Genomic DNA, 18,010 nt, shown 5'->3' with positions numbered 1-18,010 from the left:
TTTGTATCAGTTTAGGGCAAGTTCTGTTACCAAGGATAACAAAAGAATTCCAGAATAGTCACAAGGCATCCTTGTTTTCTTCATTTAATCAGTCATTTCCGATAAGTATGTTTTGTCCTGAAGTTGTAAGAAAGTGAATATTCAAGCTTTTTCTTTTTCAAAAAAATCTTTCTGTAAAGCAGGAATCATTTAAAGCAAATGCACCTAAATGTTATTGAAAGTCACCAGCACTAACTAGAGATTTTCTTGCAGTAAAGAAACAGAGCTTCATTTAAATTATGACCAGAATTGAGTTTACCTATTAAGATAAATATGGTTGTATAAACTACTGGCAATTTGTTTAGATGAAGTTTTTTGCAAAGTATGTTTTAAATTAATTTGAGAATATATTTTGAATTCTAGAATCCTTGCTTGTAAAAGGATCATTTTTTAAAGTGGTTTGTAAAATAGTGAAGATGACCTTAAAGTCTTATAATGAAAATAAAGTAAATTGCTTTCTCTTAGTTTGCTTGAAGTGTTTTACTGGAAGAACAGTTGGTTTGTATGTTTTGGTGGCAAGTTGTCTGACCCTTGCTACCTTTTAGGGAATAACACCGTACAACACCAGACATTAACATTAGTTCCTGTTAGATATCCTGTTTGATAACAATACTTTCCAGACCTTTCTCTTAGAAGTGCTTTCAGACCATGTTGTCTTTGAATAACTGCATTAAAAAAAAAAAGGGGGGGAAGAAAGAAGCAGGCCTAGGTTTCAAGGGTTGTAGAAAACCCATAAGGTGAGTAGCAACACATTTGGTACTTACCTTGTAATCCTGTGTTGTGACTGCAGAATTGTAAGTGACCACACATACTTTGTGGTACCAGCACTTTGAGCAAGAACTTTATACCAGCATCCTTTTTGACAGAGTTAGGAAGCAAACTTATTTTGTGATCATAGATGAAGAGTCAAGCTGTACTGATGGTAAAGACAAGTGGTTAGAGAGACAGCCAGTGGAAGTGATAATGCCATAAGGAATGTTACCCTGCTGGTGGCAGTATATAACAAGTCTTTATTTTAAAAGTTGAGTGCTCACATTTAAGACAAAATAGAGACAAAAATAATGCACACATCATTTTTAGGACACTTAGAGAAATGCATTCACCTTACTCAGTTTCAGATTACACCACAGTTATGATACCCTTAGCAGCCCAGTAAGTTAGGAGGCAGGTATCTCCAGGATATTGCACTGTCCAATAAGCTAGAACGACAACTTCCTCTTGTTGTTAGAACAATGAACCATTACCAGGACAGACCACATCATAAGAGCCTTGAACAGCTTAATACTTACATCAACAAACCTGGCCCACATGCAACTGGATTTCAAGTATATTAAGTATTCCACAACCTCCAGCTAGAAGTCAAATAATTTTACATTGCAATTAGAGTTTAAGGAGATGGCCAATGCAAAGACTTGCATTCCAATTGCCATTAGATTCCAAGACCTGCTTTTCATATTGTAAGTATTACAGTAGTCACAGTACAAGACTCCTCTTGTTGATCCCATGAGGTTACCCCTGCTATGACTGTGTTCTGGATGGAGCAGCAACATCACTCTTTCTGCTGTTGGGCATCTTTGTAGAGTTTGCTGTAATCCAGGGATGAAGAAGTACATCCTTCAGGGGCAGTCGACAGAACGGGTTATGCTTCAGAAGCTTTGAAATTAAATCCCTTGCACCTTCTGTTACAAATGGAGGAAACTTGAATTCCACCTAAGGAAAAGGAAGAACACTAAAGATAATGCAAAAGTTCTTTGGTAATAACTAAGCCAGAGAGACAAAGGGCTCTACCTTCCAAGGTAGATCTGGAAAGGAAAGCTCTGTCAGACTTGTGGGCTATGCACCTTACACCTATCGAGATGAGATTAAGTAATTCCATCATAATCCTGAAGAAAACAAGGTTCTCACTACTTGTAGAAGTTAAGCTAGTATATTTTTCAATGGACTTCAAACAAGATTAGCTTGCTGGAACTTTTCTAGGGTATGCAGCAGGAAAAGTTCAGCTTACGTATTTTTAGTAATACCTTGAATGTTAAATATTCATTTTATAAATTAGAAAAGAAAAGATGCAGAGAAGATTAGTTGCTTTATGAAAGAGGTAGAAAGAAGTTCAGATGCAGGCAGAAACAGGGTAGAACCAAGGAAGTAAGGCAAGGTATCTTAAGGTCTCAGTCATTCTACTGAATGACTGAAGACAGTTTTAGGGATCTAGTTTTACATATATCATTGTGTCTTGCTACAGTTCTAGTTATGATACATGCCGTTCTTCAAAATGACCATTTGTTAAACTTCAGTCAAACAACAGAACTGAAAGGCAGAACAATTCAACTATTCCAAATAAGTGTTGGCACATACCTTGGAAATAGCTCTGTAGGTTTCCTGATATGTTTCTGCTTCAAAAGGTGGTTTCCCTACCAGGAATTCATAGCACAGAACTCCCAGGCTCCAAATATCCACCTTTTCATCATGTGTTCTTCCCTCAATCATTTCAGGAGGCAAGTAGTCAAGTGTCCCACAGAGAGTTGTTCTCCTGAAGAAAAGTCTAAGTTAATCATTTGCTGATTATGGCAATTATAAAATCCATTTCAAGAGCCAGACAGAAACTAATGCTGGCAATCATCTGTACCTCAGTGGAGTCTACCCTGGATAGAGTCAGCACCACCAGAATACCTGATAAAGAAGTTCCAGCAGTAAGTTTTCTACTTTTGCTTTAAAGCATCTCAGTCACTGCATTCAGTCTTATCCTTCCTTTTTTCATCCCACTTGCTAGATCAATAGTCTTCCTTTGTCAGGTGCAATTCAGACTAATTGAGGAAATGTCTTAAGTATATTGCCAGTGTGATGTTTGAACACAAGTGCTGGTCTGTCATCTCAGGGACCACTATAACCCTACAACAGTACACCAACCTTCTTCACTTGTTTCAGGTTCAGTAAGTTTTGAACTATACAAGTTGAAAAAAAAAAAAGAGGATAGTAACACTCCCTCTCTGCTACAGTTGACTACAAGACCTTTGCTACAGTGACCCTGTTCTTAAAGAATTTTTTCCCAGTACTTTAGGAAGTTCACATCTACCTCCATTCCACAATTGTAAGTGTGGCAAGAAAACTAACATTTTCACTACAGAAGTATTTCACTGTGTAAGATACATATTGTATTCTCACCTAGAAGATGGAGCATGCACAGACCATCCAAAGTCAGCAATTTTTAATTCTCCATTTGAGCCAAGCAGCAAGTTTTCTGGCTTGATGTCTCGGTGAATCACACTCTTTGAATGACAGTACGATAGGGCATCTGCTAATTCTGTTATGTACTGTATTTAGAAAGAGAACAAATCTTTAAAGACATTGTCACTCTAGCTTATCTGGCTACAGTATAGCCTTTTCTAGGCATAATAGAAGTTTAAGTTACAGCCATTATTCCTTAAACCCTTGTAGTCTGACAATACAGACTCTGCCTGAAGTGACCAAGCACTTACAACATTAAGCAATGCTGAACATAGTTATATTCGTGCTGTGCAGTAATTTGTCTTCCCAACTTATTCCTTGTTACAAGTGCACAAGCAAACTAGCATCTAAGGAATCTCAGTTTCACAGAACTTTAACTGAAGAGCTAGCTTTATGCTGCAGATATTCCAGATACGAAGAGCAAATAACGTATAAGAAGCTAGAACAACCTACAGTAGCAGTTCTTTGCTCATCAAACTTGGTAAGCTTCTGAAGTTCCTTGTAGACTTCTCCACGAGGTGCATACTCTAGAATAAGGTAGACTCTTGTAACATCATGGAAGTAGCCATATAATCTGAGAATGTTGGGGTGTCTGCAAAAAGATTTAAATATTCTTCTGAACAAGATATTTGTCCATGTAACTTTAATTTCCCTTTCCTGCCTCCACCCTTTCAAGGCAAGCATGGGAACTTCAACATCTTGTAAGTGTTCCTTCAGCTCACAACATATTCATTAAGAGAGTTTCATAGCAGATAGACGGTGTTTATCAAAGCAGCAGCTTAGACTCCCTACTAGCAAGCAGCTAGCCAAGAGTTTGGCTAATTCATATCTTCTTGAACACACCTTTCTATAGCAGCTGGAAGAGTAGATTACCATTGAAGGCGCCAATTCCTACAAGTTTTGGAATTTAAGCTTAAATACTTTAAACAATTTCTGCAAAAACTATTTTCTTCAGCAAACTAGGCTTATTTTCCAGGAAGCAGAAAAACCAGAAACAAGCTCAGACTCTTGAGAAATTGCAGTTACCCACGTAAATCCAAGCAGCAGCCAAGGGTTTTTTTGTAATAGGAAGAGTTGTTAACAGAGGTTACTTCATTGCAAGGTAGACAAAGATAAATCTTGGTCCAGGAAAGGGAAGAATCCTAACTAGCAATTCCAAGGTGTCATGTGTTTAAAAAGACACTTTTCTTCAACAGGTTATGTTATCATAAACAAAGTTACTTTGTTTATTTGAACACAAACAAAGCAAAGAGTGTAATTGGTCACTAAACTTTACCTAAGATGAGACTGTATTTCAACTTCTCTTCGTAGTTGATGTTCTACACCAGCTTCCTCAAGTTGTGTTTTAAAGAGCACTTTCAGCGCAAGAATAAATTTGCTCTGCTTTTCACGTGCCAGGTACACATTTCCAAATTTTCCTTTCCCCAGAGGACGACCAATTTCAAAATCATCAAGAGACCATTGCCTTCTGCAAGAGGAAAGAGAAAGTTACAAAAGCAAGATACTTGTGTGGGCTTTGACTCCTACATTTACAATCTCTAATGTTTCTGCTCAATAGATAACTTGGTAATCTGAACTAGATTTTGTTCTTTAAGACAACACCAAGAGAATAAAATATGCATTGAGACTTTTCAAAAGAAAGTTCTGAAAGCTAGTCTCTTCCTTCCTAAAACTTATGCACAGAGATACTAACATCAACCACACTACTACAAAATCGAGACTCCCTATACCAAGCCAGGCTCATTTCAATACGCTCAGTACAGACCTATTACTAGTGCATGTCAGAACTGTTTAAGGTAGCCATACTACAAACCTAACTTCCTCCTTAGTTAGACTCCAGTCTCTTGCACACGTGAAGGAGGCTTTGTTTTCACGTGTACACCTTGTGATTGGAGCAGTGGCTATCAGTGTTCTCTCATGGGAAGAGCTATTACTCATTTAGCAAAAGTTTTCTTTAGATTACAGGAAGTCCTTGTTCCTGAGAATTATCAGGTCAAAGTAAGATTTCCTGGAGTTTCATGTTGTCTCTGTGAAGTGGAGGGCCACTGGTCTCCGCAACCAAGGTGCTCAAGCAGCCTTCTGCTTAGCTGTAGCTTAGTTGCAGCACGAAGTCCTAGAAGTTAAAAACAAGCCTACTGCAACAGGACTCAGCCAGAACAATTTAGGCATAAAACTTACTTTTTAGTCTCTTCATTTTTCTTTTTAGCCGTCTCTTCATTTTTCTTTTTAGAGGTGCTTTCTGCTTCAGAATTTTTTGCTACGTACAGAGAAATAGATCAGCTTTATGAACCAGACCCACGAACACAATACAAAAATTCACATGGGAGCAAATCTAACCTCTGTGCAGTATCTGAAACAGTTCTTAGAATACATTCAATGACACTTTAAACAACCTAGCATAACTTACTATTGGCAAAGCAGCATAGCAGTTATCAGTGCTATCAAACTGTAATTTTAAAAGCTCTCTTAAAAAAACCATTAAGCTTCCCCCCCAAAAATACAGTGTTCTTGTATACAAGAGATTAACATGAATACAGGAAAAACTGTGATGTATGAGTGCCAATTACATTAACTCACAACTGACTAGTGAGCATCTGGAAATTTTTAAACACCCATATAGGCTCTAAATGGGTAATCCTGGCAACAAGGATAGTGCAGTAACATCTGCGCTGAAGTATATGCTGCTACTCTGTCAGGGCACAACCAAGTACTTCTCTACAGGACTGTCCCACATCATCAGCATCAGCTTTAGGTTTTCTGCACTGCACTCTGCTTCATAGAATAGAAGCATCCCAAGTGTCACAACTGTATAAATACATGTACATAATCTTCAGAATTACCAGGTACTGGAGCCTGTTGAGGTTTTTCATTATGCTTGCTTGGAACTTGAGGCCTAGCAGTCGCTTGGACCAGAAATTTTGGTCGGGGCTGCTGTGTTGTCTGGTTATTAGACAGTTTTTGGTTTGACAGTACAGTTTTTTGTGATTGCACAGGAACTCGCTGAGCAAAGTTTGAAGGACACAGAACACGTTGCGCTTGAACTCCGCTGTTCAGCAACCGGCTCTGGGCAGAATGCTGAGGCACAGGGACACGTTTTGGGCCATCGCCAATGGGATTAGCAATCTTCAAAAAGAAAAGATTATGTATTAATTGTAGAATATCATTATGGCCCCACTCAGTAGAGCAGGAAAAAAACCACAAAGCACATTAACAGGAGATGTTAAGGTATTCTGATCTTATGTTTTATGAATGAAAACATTCTTAAATTTCTACATTGACAAGAAAAAGCTAGCAGTTTTGTACAACAGCATACTTATTTATAGCTAGCAGAGCTTTTCCACGCACATCTGAAGAACAACAACCAAAGGTATTAGGACAGCAGATCTTTACTACAAAAACATACACTGCTTTGAGTCATTGCTTCCTTTATTGCTCTTCCTCTTGATATACCTTGCACTGCAATGGGAGTTCAGTGGAAAAATGCAAGTTTATTTAGTAAGGTTCAGCAATCTGCTTTTAATCTTTTGTTTCCAGCAAGGGAAGGTAGTTGAGGCTTATATTTAAGAAATTCTTAGTTGTTCTGGGATACTTTGCCTATAGTTAAGTTCAAATGCTAATGATTAGCTTCTCACATTTTTGACCCTCTAATGATACCTATGCAACAATTGAGACTTTTTTCTTCCCCTAGATATTATTTAGTCTTCTGGTTCAGTTCACTAAAAATAATGTACTCACAGCTTGATTAAAAATAAGCTTTGCTTATGCTATTCTGAAGCTTTACCAGGACTTACTTGATTTTAAGTTAAAATAGTGAGAATGTGCCTGCGTTTCTGTATAGAAAAAGATATGTAATCAGGGTGATCTCGAATACCACTGCATGGGCATGTCAATAGCAATATTAACACAGTGCTTGCTTTTGGGAGCCATATCTGGAATAAGCCGACTACACACATTTGCTCTCTCTTTAAAGGGTGTTATACTTAAAATACAAGGAGGATTTCCCAATTCAGGTATAACATACTAATATCAGCTATTAAAAAAAAAAAAAGTAAGCCCTGGCCACTGTTCTCTGCAAGAGAAAGCTACTGAAAGACAAAATTGGCAATTGTTTCCTGCACATTGGTTCAAGACAGTTTTTCCCCTTTTTGCTATTTAGTACAGCTATAGTAATTATCACAGGCCGTTTGAAACCTGCAGCTCTTGCGTGATCAGGAGACACACACCCACCAACCTAATAAGTCATTTACCTTCGCAGCGCGACCGGGGTATCCAGAATGGTTCTCTTTCGTATTCTTGTCCATAGCGCCCGAGAAGATCAGCTACATACAGCTTAGCCTACGGATGAGACACAGCGAACAGGGGTCAGTTCCGCAAAACCCACTACACCCTAGACCTCTTCTTCAAAACCGTCCCCACCCCCCAATTCGAAGGCCGGCAGGCCCCGAAGCAGGGCCTGCCGCATCCCACCGCCTCACGCCCCTGCCCCGCAACGGCCGGCCGGCCAGCCTGCCCTCGCCGCATCCCACCGCCCGGGCCGGTCCGGTCCGGTCCGGTCCCGTCCCTGCTGCCGCCGACCGCCTCCGGCCGGCAGGATCCCACAGGCCGCGGCCCTGCCCGCGGAGCCCGCCCGCTCACCCCCGGCCTCCGCTCCCTCCGGCCGACCGCGGCTGTTTGAATTCAAACCGCCCTCCCTTAAATACCCTTTAAACTACCGCCTCTCGCCATTGGCCCCTCTCCCGCCGCCCGCGCGCGCTGATTGGCTGCTTTTCAACCGGCCAGCCCGCCGATTGGCTCTCCGCACGCTCCGCTCGTTGCGAGGCCGAGCCTCGTCGCCGCCGGCCTCTGGGGCGCATGCGCAACGGCAGCCTGCTGCGTATCCCGAGTAGGGCCAACCCGCCCGCCCCCAGGGCGGTGTTTGCGCTACATGCGTATTTTACGTACCGTCTCTCCGCCGCTGCCTCCTTCCGTACTCCAACTGCGTGGATCGGCGCCCCGCTTACACACTTTTCTCCGCAAAGTCCCTGCCTGGCCGGGTCTTCCGTTACGCAAATCGCGTACGCCCAGACCACCCACCTGTGGCAACGCTACAACTACCATCCCTTCCTCACAGCCGCCGAGGCCTCGGAGCGCGCCGCCGCCGGCGGGGGAAGGGCGCCAGGTTAGTCCCGCATCCTGCGAGGCACCAGCCTCTTCCCTCTCCTCCTCCACACACGCACCCGCCGACCCGGGCCGAGCGAGGGAGAGGCGGTGCTGCCACCTCGCGTGGAGCCGAGCGCGAGTGGGGCCGGGGGCCATTGTGTCCTAGCCGGCGAGGTAGGTGCCCCGGGTGGCAAGGCGGCGGCCCCGAGGAGCGGGAGGACGGGCGGAGGGGCGAAGCAGGCCTCTGCCTCGCGCTCGCCCGCACGCGTGGCCCAAGGCGGCGCTCCACGTGCCCTCGGCTCTCGAGGACGAGCGCGAAGGGGACGCCGGCCCCGGCACGGCGCGCCGGGGGACGCCTGGCCCGAGGTACCTTCGCCGGCCCGCGGACCCCTCGTGTCGCAGCAGCCGCGACCCCGCGGCAGCTTCCAAAACCGCGCAGGTTCTCGAGGAGACGCTGAGCGGCAGCGGGACGGCGCCGGCGGAGGACGATCTGTGAGTGCGGTTCGTGAGCGGCGGCGCGAGAGGAGCGGGAGGCCGCCGTGCTGTCTCGGTTGCCGGCTGCCTGAGTGGTCCTGCTCACGCTCGTGAGGGGGACCTCGGCCGCTGAGTGACAAGCGGCAGCCGAAACTCGGTTCAGTACTTCGGGCCTCTGAAGAACCGTGATCGAAGGCAACTTTTAACTGTCTCTGCGGTGCTGAAAACAAGTGCGAAGGCGACCCTGGTGTGTGTGTTGGTGTTTACAAGTGATACAGGATAGGTAAAAAGAAGATGTCAGGTCGTCGTGTCGCTGCAGCATGTGACAGACGTCAGCTGCCACGGGGCATGGGTAGCATGGCATCCCCCCTCCTTGACCCGCGTCCACTTCGACTGCCGTTTCTTGAGGCTGACGTGAGTAGGGCTTTTGGGAGGGTGGTGGTGCGCTCTCGGGACAGGCTCTCAGCCTGCCGAGAGACCGTGCGGTCTGGCAGTGCGAGATGCTTGCGACTGTGCCGCCTGAGCGGCTGAAATCGCCGGGGAGGCCTGCGGCGCTGAGCGGCGGCGCCAGCAACTTGTTATTTCACAGCCCGTTCACCTCCCCGTGTTTGGGGATCCCGGTGTCTCAGCGGAAGCAGCGTTTCGGAGCTTTGCAGCTGGGACACAAAAGAACCCCGGTCCTTGCCCCGTCCCGTCCCCCCTCCCCGCCTCCATCAGCCGCCCTCCTGCAGGGAGCCGGCCCCCCGCAGCTCCTTGGGCTGCTCAGCCAGCGGGGCCTGCCGTCCGCATCCCCGCCCTGAGCGCGGCTCTGCCGGCCTCGGCCAAGGCCCCGACCTCCCCGGAAGGGGGAGAGGGACCCCCGGACGCGGCGGCGGGCCGCCCTGCCTCCCCGCTCCGCCCGGCCCGGCCCGCCGCGCCCCCCCCCCCCCCCCCCGCTCCGTTCCCCCCCCCCCCGGCCGCTCGGGGGCTCCCTCGGCGCGTCATCCGTCACGTGACGCAGCGGGGCCTGCCAGTGCCCGGGCGCGGGCGCGGGGTGTCACGGTCATGTGATGCTGCCATTCTCTCCTTCAAGAGTCGCCTCCAATCGATTTGCGGGCGCTCGATGCAGCAGCCTTCGCGGAGGAGCATTCTTCGGTCCCGGCCGCCGCCGCCGCCTCCTCCCCTACCGCCGCCGCCAATCGATGCGCTCAGGGCTCCGGTCGCCATTTTAGGGGGAGAGCGAGGGAGGCAGAAGGAAGGGTCGGTAGGTACCGGGGCCGCTCCGCGCTGTCCCTCCGCTCTGGGCTCCGCTGCCCGGGCCGGGTCTCGCCCTCGGCAGCTCCCGCCCGAAGCTGCCTCTCCCCCGCCCCCGGCGTTCGAAGCCCGCTTTCTGTGACCGCCGTGCTGCGGCTAAGCACTCCCCGCCCTCATTCAGTCCCTTTCCCCCACGCCCCCTCCCTGCCCGGTTATTGGTCTTGCAGCCCGGGGCTGGGAGAGGGTGTACGGCCGGGTGACCGGCATCTGCCGGACGGGGGTGGGGAATGCGGTCTGCCGGGATGGAAGGGAGGGAGCGGGTTGGGGCTGTGTGAGGGCGGCCAGCCGTTTGACTTCTCGGCACGTTTTATCTTCATCGCCTCCCCGGTGCCCAGGTCCGCCCGCTCTAGCGAGGCTGAGGGAAAGATACGGGCAGAATCATTTTGCTAACTAATGCCGCGTTATTTCAGTCTTCTCTGTTGCTCCTTAATACACTTCATGTTCTGTTTATTGGCGAGGTTTTCATTTCGACGGCAAACAAGTGCAACAGGTTTTTCCTTTTTTTTTTTTTTTTTAATCCTTTCATTTCTATGTCTGTGATTTGTACCTAAAATATGGTAGTATTTGGTGTCTGTGCTGAAATGCAGCAGGATGTGCTTTATTTGAAGGTTGTGGTTGTTTCGTGCAACTCTCTTGTATGTGATTTTTCTTCTTTCTTTCTTTCAGGCCCCTCCGAGGCATTCCTTGCTCACAATGTATAGAACAAAAGTCAGTTTGAAAGATCGTCAGCAACTTTATAAACTGATAATTAGTCAGCTGCTATATGATGGATACATAAATATTGCCAATGGCTTGATAAATGAGATAAAACCGCAATCAGTCTGTGCACCATCTGAACAACTGCTGCACCTAATTAAGTTAGGTAAGCTGGAAGAAAAAGCTAACGTAAAAGTCTAGTTTCTAAATCCCTAGCTTAAATCCTTGTGAATTAAGAGGTTAGTGTTACTGAAAACACATCTTTTATGCAAACGTTATGTCTAGTAATAGCATAAGACTTTGTATATTTAGATACAGCCTTTTGCCTCCGTGGCTTCTTTTGAAGGGCATTCTGACTCTGTGTTTCAGTCTTTAGTATGCATTAAAAGCAAAAGAGATCACTGACTGTTGTCAAAATCTGTTTGTTTGAACTTCTGTGACACGTTAGAATACCTGCTCAGGGTCCTGGGTGACTGGCAACCATCTAAAAATAGGCTCCAGTAAACAGGATCACTGAGTCCACAGACCTAATAGAAAATGGACCCACACAGTTCTCTGCCAACTTCAGAAATATTTTCTATATAATTCTTCCTGACAGTATTGGAAAGGGAGCAAGCCCTTCCATTGGCAATCTTCGCTAGCCTTTATATATCAGTCTCAAGGAAATAAGCTGCACGGTCTAGGGTCTCAGCAGAGGTATCTCCTGTTCTCTCTCTGTGTATCTTTCTCTCTGAAAGTACATATGTGCCGCAGTACGTAGTCAAAATACTTGAGCTGCTGTTGAAACAAGCTAAGTTACTGGAAGAGGTCTACCCATAACATCATGTATTGTAACTGAACTGGTTCTGCTGCCTGAACTAGTTGAGTTCCAAGGGTATAAATATGTGAAGCCTTGTGTCTGTTTGAAATAAGAATGCCAGACTTGCAATTTGTAGATGAAAGCAACAAAAACTTTTCCCTTGCATTAGATCGGTTGATGATCACAGTTGGGCACATAGATGAAAATTCTTGTGTCTCCCTTGTTACCACTTCCAGTGGTAAACTGTCTTTGTTCTGTAGATGCATCCTGGAAATAAAAAAAAATTTAAAAATCTGTAAAGTGGGTGTGAAGAGGAGTAAAACCTTTCATTTGCGATGCTGGGATAGTTGTTTGTGGAGTAGGTTTTTTTTTTTTTCCTTCAATGCAATAAAACAGAAAGGAAAAGAATTGGTAAATGCTTCAGTTTTTTTTACTTTAAATCTCATGTAATAGTGTTGGGGCTTGTTTCTCCCTCTAAAAAGCTGACTAGAGGCCTGTTGATGGCTTCAATAACTGATTGTCAGTGCATTTCTCAGTACTTAACATTGTACAACATTTGCTGGCTGTATTTCCACAGTTAATTTTAAGAGCTTTATTCTGCTCTGGTGTAGCCAAAGTACCTCTCATGTCTCACGAGAAGTACTGCTGTATAACTAAATCTGCTCTGCTAGCTTAGCTTTGTTCAACAGGGGCTGCCTCTCTTAAAATCTGACTCATAGCTGTTACGGAAGCCTGTAGCATAGATCTGGCCACAGCCTATCTGTCTAAGAAGGTTAACCTGGTTTAAGTGCATCAACTTCTCTCTTTTCAGGAATGGAGAACGATGACAGTGCTGTTCAATATGCAATTGGACGGTCAGATACGGTAGCTCCAGGCACAGGAATTGACTTGGAATTTGATGCAGATGTACAGACCATGTCTCCTGAGGCTTCTGAATATGAGACTTGTTATGTCACATCTCATAAAGGACCATGTCGTGTAGCTACATATAGCAGAGACGGACAGTTAATAGCTACAGGATCTGCTGATGCCTCAATAAAAATTCTTGATACGGAGAGAATGTTGGCCAAAAGTGCTATGCCTATTGAGGTAAAACATGACTTGAATAGTAACCACTTTGTGAATTCTTGAGGTGCTGTCTGTTTCATGCCATGTCTGTGCCTTCTGGCTGGCTCAGTGGGTTGGACTAAATATCTGTCTCGCCATATTTGCTACTCCCAACAGCGGCTCATAAAGTACCCTTGAAGAAAAGGAAGAAGAAATAGGGCAAGTATACCTGTGTAACTTCTGGCAGCAGTCTAGAGAATTGAGCCAGAATTTACTTCTACTAGTTGCTGATAATTGCTATATTGTATGAACACAGTTAATTTTTGAACCCACTTATACTTTTGGCCCCTACAGCCTTCAGTTTCAGAACTGTTGCACAGAATACATATTTATTTGCTTCATTTTTTCTCCAATACAGTTATCAGGTAGCAATTTAAAAGTGGGGGGTTTTTTTGCAGAGAGTGCACACCAAACTCTTGGCAGTATCCTGCGTGAGTAAAAGCTGCAGTTTTCCCAGTTGGTACAGCTTCTCTTAATTCTTACGGCAATACAGTATTTTGATTTGGACTGTTTACGAAGGTGATACATTTTCTTGCACCAATTCTCTGCTACAGAAACTACTTTGTCCTTGAGCAAGTCAGCTGACCTTCGTAAAGATACAGGGATCTTATAACAATATATAATTGGCCTTCAAATAATTAAGATAATAGTGATTATGTGTCTAGTCACGTGTCAGAAAGGTAGCTGTTGTTTGGCCACTCTGGCAAGCATAAAACTTACTTTTCCTATCAAAAGCATGTTCTGCTTTCTAACGCTCTAAATTGTTGAATCTTCTTTGTAGGTCATGATGAATGAGACAGCACAGCAAAACATGGAAAATCACCCTGTTATTCGGACTCTGTATGATCATGTGGATGAAGTTACGTGTTTAGCTTTTCATCCAACAGAACAGATCCTAGCATCTGGTTCAAGGGACTACACACTTAAATTGTTTGATTATTCAAAACCTTCTGCCAAAAGAGCCTTCAAATATATACAGGTTAGACACAATATCAGTTCAGAGCAACCAAAGCATGAATGTATAAGTACTGAGGTATCAGTGAGCTGAATTGTGTCTGAGTTTATAAGTGGTTAGGTATGTAGGAGTATGCAGCTACAAAATTTGCAGACATTATGGTAATTAGGTGTTAAAAGAGTTTGTGTGTAATGGATATTTATACTCTTTGAATCTAGTGCCTGTCTGCTGTTGGTTAATCTAGACCAAATCTAATATGGGTAACTTTGAAGTCCATTATATTATCTTCATTTTGGAGGAGAGTTCAGGATTATGTGGTGGTGGGCTTTGGGGTGTGTGGCTGGCTGACAAAGCCTCCTGTCACTTGTGCGATATGCCAAAAGTGAGCAGGCACTGCAAGCTGCTCTAGGACAAAAGCTGCGATACATTTAAAGGTAGCCTGTCATTTTAATCCTATAGGAAGCATTTTCTATTTTGCAAAAACAGAACACATTGTGCTAACTGATAGTTTAACTAGTTTTTTAGCACTTTAATGCCACCAGAATTGACGCTTCCATTTCAGATTTTTTTTCTTTCTTACACCAATTATGTGTTTTTGATCAAACAGGAAGCAGAGATGTTGCGCTCAATTTCTTTTCACCCTTCTGGAGATTTCATACTTGTTGGTACCCAGCACCCTACTTTACGACTGTATGATATCAATACTTTCCAGTGTTTTGTGTCTTGCAATCCTCAAGATCAGCACACTGATGCTATATGTTCAGTAAATTACAACGCAAGTGCAAACATGTATGTGACAGGAAGTAAGGATGGATGCATCAAACTGTGGGATGGTGTTTCAAATCGCTGTATCACTACTTTTGAGAAGGCACATGATGGAGCTGAAGTCTGTTCTGCTATTTTTTCCAAAAATTCAAAGTACATCTTGTCAAGTGGAAAAGACTCTGTAGCTAAACTATGGGAGATATCCACTGGTCGAACACTGGTCAAATACACAGGTATGTGGCAGGTGACCTTCCAAGTACCTTCTTTTTCAGGTACCGACCCACGGCAGGGGTGGTAATGCTGTCAGAAGAATAGTAATTCTTAAAGGCAATGGCAGACTGCTGCTTGGAGGATAAATTGCCCCAAATTTTTGAAAACACTTAGCGTAGACTAATTCCAGAAGAGAAGCTGTGATTCTTGTGTGTCAGTCACTGTAAACATATATAGTCTGAGCAGATTTTGGAGACTTTTCTGACATCATTACTTCATTGCTTTGGAGGGAAGTTACCACTAAATTAGGGAAAAGTAAAACGGAGCACTGCCCTAAGGATTAGGACACTTGTGCAGAGGGTTTTGTTCTCTAGTTCCAATTCAGTGTGGTTTAGAAACAGTGATTATTAAAACAAAACAGCATCATCACTTTTCTTACTGGTGATCATTTTGATTTTGTGACTTCTCTATTTATTGCTAGACTAGGGGCACAGTTTAAACTGGAAGGGTCAAAACTAACACCTCATGCATTTCTGGCTAGAGTAGGCCACTTTCTTGCAGAGTACCCACCCAGACAGGGGGAACTGAACATACTTTGGGGCAGTTGTTTTAACCATTAGACTCTTGTGCAAAAGATGACTCTAGTAAGCCATGGCAATATTCTGAAAAATAGCTACAGCTGGTTTGGGGGGTTTTTTCTTTCTTTTTTTTTTTTTTTTTTTTTTAAGGATGCAATTGTGTGCAAGGTAGTCATACTCAGAGCATGCTGACAATGCCATGCTTTGAACTCAGCAGGACTTAAGAAATGGTGAAGGATGTAGAAGCTTTGCATATGATAGCAGCTGTGATGGGGGAAGTTTTCAGGTCTAAGCAGTAGTGTGCTTAAGCATTAGGAGTCATAGCATAAAAGAGGAGAGAATGTTGAAAATTTTGCGTATCGGTTTTTGGGAGGTGTACGGTCCTTTTTTGTACGCTAGCTCTATTTTGCTCTCAACCAGCAGGGTGCAGCACCTCCTTGATAAACTTTTGCACACACCTGCATCCTACCCGGTATTTTGCATTGCAAAGTAAATGACTATATGTGAAACACACATTTTTATTTGAAGGGTATGGAGGGAAGGTGTGGCCAAGGCAGGTCATACAATGTGCCTTATGATATATACCTTAAAACCAAAAGTTGCTATTGATAATGAGAATCTGTGTATTCTACTCTCTGCGGTCTTTCCCCTTGGTTACAGCTGTAAGGCTCATACAAAAAATAGAAGGCAAAAGTGCTGTTAAAGTTAAGTGATTGCACTCATACTTAGTGGCTGGACTTGACTGACATGAAGTAGTTAATCTTTCTGTCCTCTAAGAAATTTTAGAATGTACCCTGTATATAACTACAAAAGAATATTCGTTACTGATTAACCTGTTGTTATGTGGAAGTGGTAGACTAACTGAGAAAATAAGGCTACTTTGTAGACTGCAGAAATTGATACTTACGGGAGGTTTACTCTTAGGTCTTTGGAAACATCCTGAAACTGATCCTATTTGGGTTAATATTTTGCTGCATATATTTAGGAGCTGGTTTGAGTGGACGACAAGTACACAGGACGCAAGCTGTCTTCAACCACACGGAAGATTATGTGCTGCTTCCAGATGAAAGGACCATAAGTCTCTGCTGCTGGGATTCAAGAACTGCTGAACGGAGAAATCTTCTTTCTCTTGGGCACAACAGCATTGTCCGTTGTATTGTCCATTCTCCTACCAATCCTGGCTTCATGACCTGCAGTGATGACTACAGGGCTAGATTTTGGTACAGAAGGTCAACGACAGACTAAGGACAGCTTTATAAAACAGTGATTATCCAGATTTGTTATATCATCGTGTATTGATTGTACTGCCAACAGATGCCTAGATGAAAGCCGTGCTGTGTCTGTTCTTTAATTCTGTCAAACGTGGCAGAAAAATATCAAAATACTGAGACTAAGTTGTGCCCCACGCTAATTTTTTTATTAGTGTGTGTGGCATTAATTTTTGTAAGTCATCTCTAATTGTACTCAAGGAGTGTGTGGGGGAGAATAAAATGATCCTTGCAAGAAGGATTAAACTTGTTCTCCTGTCTTTCTAAATCCCGCAAAAGTTAATGTGACTGTATCTTGCTCAAACTGGGCAGTATGAGCCAGTTTTGCTCTGCATTGTATCTGTGCAATCCCACTGAAGTCTGTTTAAAGAATGGATTACACAAGTAACAGCAGAACTTGGCAAATATTTTAATGAAGCCTTAAGCTGCCTTCAGTTCTGATTCATTCTTTGTAAAGCTCTGGTTTGTATCTTTTAGTCTGGGGGTTTTTTGGTGGATTTTTTTTTTTTTTTTTTTTTTAATTGGCCAAGTGGACCTTCAATTCTGAGCCAGTCTCGTGCCATAAGAATTTGAAACAGAATTTTAAATTGTTTGGATGAATTCTTGAAATGGTGTTCTAGTTCTGGTATTAAAGCTCAGACTTGAAATCTCTTCTTCTTTTGAATTTATCTTAACATGTGGGACTTCAAAGTAAATTCATAGTATTTTCAAGGAATATCCACATTGCAGTTGTAAAATATGACAGTGCTGCGGCATGTGAAAATGACAATAATTTTGCCATAGAGACCTTTAGTATCTTCTCAAAGACAGAAACTGTTGTGCATATTAATTTTTGTATAAGTACCTCAGAAATGTTACTTGGCTTCATTTTATTGAGAAATTTTCATTCTATGTCTGTTACACAGCACTTGAATTACATTCTTTTTTTTTTTTAATTATTCAAAAACCCAGACTCGCTGTTTCTTTTCCCCATTATCTCTAATAGTCTGGTTTTCCCAGACCTCATCCTATTGAACAGAAGTACAGATGATTAAGAAACTCTGTGCTTTTAACCCTTCTTTAAGTTTGAAAATCCACTACTTATTTTTACAGATAGTTGCCTGTGCAAAGTTTTAAATGTGTTCATTCAAGCATCCTTGTACAGTGCTCTTGGACTTCACATTTGTGAGGCTTCCTTTAGTCAAAATTTCAGCACTTGCTTTCATGAGGATTTTTAAATGTAAGATTGTTCTTACTGCTGGATTAACTTTCCATTACCACTGATGAAGTGTCTTGTCAAGGGCTGATGAGGGTACAGGTTTTCTCTGTATTTAAATAAAGATTACCTTTTTAAAAGTTATTTAATATATAAAGAAGGAAATGTATTAGTTGTTTTTTCTATATAAGAAAGGAAAAATGAATATTGGAAGGCTGTATATTTGGGGACATGTTAAAGCTTGATGGATTCGTTTGTTGTGTTACATTT

The 18,010-nt window shown here is 43.4% G+C and overlaps 2 protein-coding genes across 6 annotated transcripts; one reads left to right on the top strand and one right to left on the bottom strand.

The window, feature by feature from the left end:
• Window positions 1-376: 376 nt before the first annotated feature.
• AURKA (aurora kinase A) lies at window positions 377-8,425 on the bottom strand. Of its 5 annotated transcripts, none has more exons than XM_030007789.2 (9): window positions 8,203-8,425; window positions 7,509-7,596; window positions 6,102-6,384; window positions 5,440-5,518; window positions 4,538-4,729; window positions 3,715-3,853; window positions 3,199-3,347; window positions 2,392-2,566; window positions 377-1,749 (listed from the first exon to the last, which is right to left on the bottom strand). In XM_030007789.2, the coding sequence occupies exons 2-9, from the start codon at window positions 7,560-7,562 to the stop codon at window positions 1,558-1,560; spliced, it is 1,263 nt and encodes a 420-aa protein (XP_029863649.1). In that variant the 5' UTR covers window positions 7,563-7,596; window positions 8,203-8,425; the 3' UTR covers window positions 377-1,557. The 5 variants fall into 5 exon arrangements, with proteins under 5 accessions (XP_029863649.1, XP_029863650.1, XP_040978090.1 ...); XM_030007790.2 differs by lacking the exon at window positions 8,203-8,425 and adding an exon at window positions 7,974-8,072; XM_041122156.1 differs by lacking the exon at window positions 8,203-8,425 and adding an exon at window positions 7,962-8,030.
• On the top strand, window positions 8,210-17,884 carry CSTF1 (cleavage stimulation factor subunit 1). The gene is made up of 7 exons (XM_030007786.2): window positions 8,210-9,288; window positions 9,947-10,117; window positions 10,834-11,029; window positions 12,474-12,751; window positions 13,551-13,748; window positions 14,332-14,722; window positions 16,263-17,884. Exons 1-7 carry the CDS (start codon window positions 9,169-9,171, stop codon window positions 16,520-16,522), a joined length of 1,614 nt encoding a protein of 537 aa, XP_029863646.1. The 5' UTR covers window positions 8,210-9,168; the 3' UTR covers window positions 16,523-17,884.
• The last annotated feature ends 126 nt before the right edge of the window (window positions 17,885-18,010 follow it).

Source organism: Aquila chrysaetos, chromosome 3 (assembly GCF_900496995.4).
Source record: "Aquila chrysaetos chrysaetos chromosome 3, bAquChr1.4, whole genome shotgun sequence".
NCBI lineage: Eukaryota > Metazoa > Chordata > Aves > Accipitriformes > Accipitridae > Aquila > Aquila chrysaetos.
This window is presented reverse-complemented; position numbering and strand designations above follow the sequence as displayed.